General features: G+C 40.6%; 1 protein-coding gene across 2 annotated transcripts in view; it reads left to right on the top strand.

Annotated features, from left to right (window-relative positions):
• PTGFRN (prostaglandin F2 receptor inhibitor) overlaps positions 1-6288 on the top strand; it is an 84993-nt gene that overhangs the window by 55106 nt on the left and 23599 nt on the right. For both annotated transcript variants that reach the window (XM_069090248.1, XM_069090247.1), the window contains one exon: positions 1549-1974. In XM_069090248.1, coding sequence (XP_068946349.1) covers positions 1549-1974 — 426 coding nt within the window. The remainder of the gene's footprint in view (positions 1-1548; positions 1975-6288) is intronic.

Here is a 6288-nt window from a genome sequence, read left to right as displayed (position 1 = left end):
CCTCCTTCCTTCCTTCCTCCCTCCCTCCCTCCTTCCTCCTTCCTCCTTCCTTCCTTCCTCCCTCCCTCCCTCCTTCCTCCTTCCTTCCTTCCTTCCTCCTTCCTTCCTTTCTTCCTTCCTTCCTGTCTTTCTCTTCCTCCTTTCATTCTTTCCCTCTCTCTCTCTCTCTCATTTCATTGTTGATGGGAATACTCTATTTGTACATATCAGAAAATTTTCTGCAACTCAGTAGTCTTAGTACATTCCCTGGGACACTTGCCCAGAGTTACACTGCCAGAGGGTCTTGAACTCAGGCCTTCTTGATTCCAAAGCCAGCCCTCTATGTACTTCTCCATGACACCTCTCCCCAGTTGATTTTTAATACCTGTGTGACCTTGGGTACATCACTTCCTTTTTGTCCCTCAGTTTCCTCATCTCTAAGATGAGGGGGAGTAATTTGATGTTCACTAGAGGTCCCTTCTAACGATAACATTTTAGGCTTGAGGGTCAGCTTTAGAGAAACTTGGCAAAATTTATATCAACCAATAGACAAAAGTGAATAGAACCAGAATACTTTATACAACAACAATATTGTAAAAAAAAAAAAAAAGCAATTTTTGAAAGACTTGAGAATTCTTATCAGTGCAATGACCAGTTTAGATGCCAAAGGATTGATGATAAAGTGTGTCGTCCACCTCCTGACACAAAGGTGATACAGTCAAGATGTAGACTGTGGAACCATATGGTTTTCAGACAGCCAAGGTAGGGAGTTGTTTTGCCTGATTCTGCGTATTTGTTAGTTGTTTATTTTTCTTTTCTTTTATTATTTCCTAGGGGCTGGGTAGAGGTAGTGAGAGTGGGACATATAGATAGGGTAGCAAAAACAAAAACAAAAAAAAGGGTCATTGACTTCTCTTTAATACACACATAAAAGAAATCAGAAGAAAGATCAGAAAGTCACAAACAAACATGGCATCTTGGAACAATGCAGGTTGAATTTATTACAGATTTTAAAAGAAAAGCAAGCTGAGGGATGGCCAGGTAGCACGACAAGTGGGAGCACCAGCCCCAGAGTCGGGATGACCTGGGATCAAATCTGGGCTCAGACACTTAGCACCCACCCAGAAACACCTGGCGGTGTAATGTTGAGCAAGTTACTTAACCCCAATTGCTTAGGGGTGGCCAGGTGGCTCAGTGAGTAAGCACTGGCTCCAGTGTCAGGATGACCTGGGATCAAATCCGGGGTCAGATACTTAGCACCCCCCCCCAGAAACACCTGGCCATGTAACCTTGAGCAAGTTACTTAACCCCGATTGCTTTAAAAAAAAAAAAAGAAAAGAAAAGCAAGCTGAACTTCCTAAGAGAGCTGCAGTTTCATGTATAATCTTGCTTTTCTGTTGTACTTTGTATATGGAAATGCCCGTTTTATTTGATGTTTAAGCTTTGCATTAGATAAATAAGAACAGTCCTGTCTGTGGCTTAGAAAACCCCAGATGTTTCCTTCTTACCTCTCTCTCTCTATCAGTTTGCTCTTTCTGATCCCCTCCTTTTTCCCCTTTTCTTTCACAGAACCACTGTTTGAGGTGCTGATGAATGCTTCTAAAGTCCCTGAGTATCTGGACGATCCCACAGAGCTGGAGTGCCAGATAACAGACGTGAGGAACTCAGACCCCAACATCCGCTTCACTGTTTCTTGGTACTACAGGATGGATTCGCGCAGTGATGAAGTCGCGTCGGATGAGCTTCTTGCCGCTATGGACGGGGATTGGACCCTGAGATTTGGGGAGAGGAGCAGGCAGAGGGCACAGAATGGGGAGATTATTTTCTCCAAGGAGGACGGGGCCAGGTTCAGTTTTCGAATTCAGAGGACTTCAGAGGGAGACAGAGGAAATTACTACTGTATCGTGTCTGCATGGACCAGACAGCATAACAAAAGCTGGATGAAAAGCAAGGAGGTCGTATCCAAGCCTGTCAACATTTTTTGGGTTGCAGAAGGTAGGAATGTCGATCCCTCTCTCTGATCCCTCTTTTTCATAGAGGATTAGCAGCTCTCATGGTGCCCAGCAGCCTCATAGATAGCAATTCCTGGGTTAATGATATTTAAAATAATTAATGTTTGAATGTCCAGTAGGACCGCCATGAAAATGATGGGGTTGGGTAGGAAACATCTGTGTTATGGGCTTTCCCTGTTTATAACAAATTCTACTGTACTCTACAACTACTCTACAAGGGATCTGAGATAAGTACTTTCTACAGATGAGGAAACTGAGAGGTTATGGAGTTCTCGTGGTCACGTAGTTGATGAGTGTCTGAGTCTGAATCTGAACCCCGGTCTCTGCTGACTTCAGAGTTAGGCATTCTATCCACTGTGCCATGGAGACCCATTATACTTACTCTTCACCTGGGTATAGAGTAGGCCATAGCACTATTTTGGCATAGTAATTCTGTTCTAATGCTTGTTTTTGTTCCAATTCCAATTGGAATAGGGAACAGTTTGAGCATAATATGAATTTCATGTTTACTTGTGTATGATTCCATCCACAAGAAGCGCTAGGTGAATGTAGAAGGCCATAGCCAATTGACCTAAGCTGTATAAGAGTACACAGAACACCCACCCCCACACACCTTAAATGTCTACCAGCCACCTCATTTCATTTCATGGATGTTATCTTATAAATCCGTGTTTTGTTATTCCTTAGCATTTGTGAATTTTATGTATATGTGTGTGTATATATATATTCAATATAGTATACATAATTGTGCACACATACACAAATATAAGTGTGTATACATGTATATACATACCTATACATGCACATATATGTATGTGTGTATACATATACACATATTCATTCCATATCCAAAATGCCTAAGCATTCTGGTTCAAAAATGCCAATCAGTGCATGCAAAAGGAAAATTTTAGGTATTGAGAAGAAATGTGAATCAATAAAGCCTTTTGAAAGAGAACATGTAATATCTCCCAAACCATAGGCATAAAGGCATCCACCTTGTGGACCATCAAAAATAAAAGAAACAATTATGGCTGGAAGTATTGTGCTCCTAACCCCATTTTCCCTTAAGCCTGTGCTTTTTATTGGACAATTTTGCTTAATGACATAATTTTTAGGAATACATGTCTCATGTTATAGCAGTGCTAACTGTACTTCATCCCTAAGCTTTGGGGTATAGTATTAAAGTATATAAATTGTACAGAATGTCTCAAAAGTCTTATGTTTTAATGCACTAAAGCTCTAAACTAAGACTTTTTGGACACTGTATACAATCCTTTTTTTCTTCTACTATGTAGTAAGCTCCACAGGACAGGGACAGTCTTATTCTCTGTACTCCCCACAGTGCCTTGCACACAGAAGGCATTCAGGAAGTATTGACTGCAGGAGTTTTCAGAAGCACCTAAAGGCAATCCCTTCCTCTTACCCTATCTTCGCCCTCTTTCTCTGCCCTCCTTGTACCACACCATATATCTACTGCATCTCTTATCCCTCAGATGATCCAGTCCAGCAAAGAGCACTTATTATATGCCCAACAAGACATAGAATTAGAATCTAGGACATTTCAATTCATTTCAACAAATATTTACTAAGTGCCTACTATGTGCAAAGATGAACATCATGATGATGACTTTTCCATAGTGCTTTCAGATTTATGTAGTGTTTTTACTCCCATGACTTTCAGGTGAAATAGGGTAAGTAGTGCAAGCATTTCCATTTTGCAAGTGAGGATACTTAAGGCTTAGGAATTAAGTGACTTGTTAGGGAGTTTTAAGAAATCAGATTGATTTAGGAGCCCAAGTACCTAATTAACCACTTAGTATTTGTAGCAGCAAGCACCCCAGCATCCCCAGGGTAGCTGCCAACACAGGTTCTTGTATCTGCTTTGTTAAAGGAAAGCAACTCAAAATGGGTTAACAAGCTTACTTTAATCAGTCAAATATGTATCCTTTACCTAGTTCAGGGGAAAAAGGTCAGCACCCCAAACTTCAGAGTATACAGACAGAATTATCAAGACAGAGAAACAGATCAAGTAGACAAGTTTCCAAACTGTCCAACCATTACATCCATACCAAATCAACATCTGGGTTTTTCAAAGCCGGGGGGCTCTCAACAACGGCTTCCCAGAGTCTCATCTGATCAAATCACAGAACACTTCTCAAAGTGAGCCCCCCAAAAAAGCCTCACATCAGGGATTATATAGCCTTCTCCTGGGTCAGAGAATGTAACCACCTTCTTGACCCACTGCCCAATCACACAGCATCAAGGTGTGGGCATTCCCGAAAAACAAGCCTCCTGCCGCAGGCTGCATGTGACCACATTCAGCCTATTAGGAGGCAGAGTATATTTTCAAATCAAGGAAGGTTCTCAGAGTCTCTTAAGCCTATCAAAGAGCCTAAGGGCAGGGAAGATCTTTAAATCTGCATTTCCATTACAGTATATTCCGGGCATTGTTAGGTACTATACACCTGCAAAAGTAAGTTAGTCTTTACTTTAGAAGTTTAAATTTTAATAGGAGATAGATACAATGCATAGAGGGGATTGATGGCTAGGCAAAGTTTTGAATGAGGAAGCCAGAGGGATTGTGAGTAGAGCTGTGAGGAAACAGATTGCCATGTCCTTTCCTTTAATAATCGTTGTATGAAGAGATAGGGGGTCCCAGTATATAGAACATTGCATATGTTGTCAGATTTCTTTGATGTACCGATAGGATTTACTAATTTTTTTTAATGTTCTTCCTCTTTTCAATTAAAGTAATTGTTATAAGAAGAGACTCTCTGGCATTGGAAGAGAAATATGTAAGAGAAATTTTAAAGAATATTAAAAACAAAAAATAAAAGTAAAAATCTATTTTTGAAAAAAGAATGTCATCAAAGAAATATATGAAAAAATAGGAATGGTTTGTCACTTGGGGAGAGAAAAGGATAATCAGTGAACAACCCATGTGGTCCATTGTGGTATTATCATGACGTCAAAAGAAAATAAGGAAGGACTATTGCACAGTGATTGGATTCCAGTTGATGAATTTATGGAGAGACTGGAGAAAGATGGTAGATTTGAAAGAAAACAATTTGAAGTCAAAGGACCTGCATTTGAATCCTATCTCTATCACTTACATTGGACAAGTCACTCATTTTCTATAGGCTGTTTTGCTGTTGTTCATTCATTTTCGTTAGGTCCAACTCTTGGTGACCCCATCTGGGGTTTTTTTGGCAAAGATCCTGCAGTGGTTTGCCATTTCCTTCTCCAGATCATTTTACAGATATAAAAACCAAGTCAAACAGGGCTAAGTGACTTGCCCAGAGTCACACAGGTAGTAAGTATCTGAGGCTAGATTTGAACTCAGGAAGATCAATCTTCCTGATTCCAAGCCCAGCGCTCTGTCTACTGTGCCACTTGAGTTTCCTCATCTATAAAACAAGTGGTTGGACTAGATTGTCCCTTCCTGCCCTAAATCTCTGGTCCTATAGATGAAATATACATTAGACAGGCAAGATTACATGCAACCCTTATTGAAAAGAATACCCATGTTCATGAGATTGCATGTAAATATTTGAATGTCATAAAATTTTGGATAATTCTATCCTAAATCTCCATATCTTAACAAATGCTCTTGCACTTTCATTAACTTACTCTCATAATGTCCTTTTAAAGCAGGAAGACATGAATAACAATTTCTTCATTTTACAGGTTTGGAAACTGAACCATATGTGAAAAAAATAATAGTTGTATGGAAGCTTTTTTCTAGAACAAGAGTTGGAAAATCAGGATAGTGGGGTGCAGAGGAATATATAGAGGGAGGGCAGATGTTAGAGTGTCCATGCTGGGTAGATTGTGAAGCATGGTCTTACATGGGATAGATAGGGGGGATTGGATGAGGTTTTTTTTTTTTCACTTCAAATTGTTTCCTTTCAAATCTACCATCTTTCTCCAGTCTCTCCACTTACTCACCCACCAATCAGGACAGATTCCAAAGGCTGAACAAATGGGAGTAATGCATAAAGTCCTGGTTTGAACCAAGTAGTCCTAGGTCCCATTCCTGTACCCCACCATTGAGCAGTTGTTGTTGGTTTTTTTGCTGACCTGGATTGATCTGTGGAATGGGGAGGAAGGGCAGAAGAATACAGGCAGGGGAAAAGGGGAGATGACAAAGATGGGGTGGAAAAGAGAGGGAACTGTCTTTATGCAGCGCCAGTGATCTTCGAGCTATCCAAAGCCATCCAGAGCTCCCTGTTAGGGACAGGAGGAGCCTGCCTAGACTTTCCCCCATACCCTGTTAGGGACAGGAGGAGCCTCCCTA

This window comes from Petaurus breviceps, unplaced genomic scaffold (assembly GCF_028583685.1).
Source record: "Petaurus breviceps papuanus isolate PSGF00001 unplaced genomic scaffold, PetGlider_PUasm1.0 186, whole genome shotgun sequence".
NCBI lineage: Eukaryota > Metazoa > Chordata > Mammalia > Diprotodontia > Petauridae > Petaurus > Petaurus breviceps.
Note: the sequence above shows the minus strand (reverse complement) of the source record. Positions and strands in the feature narration are given on the sequence as shown.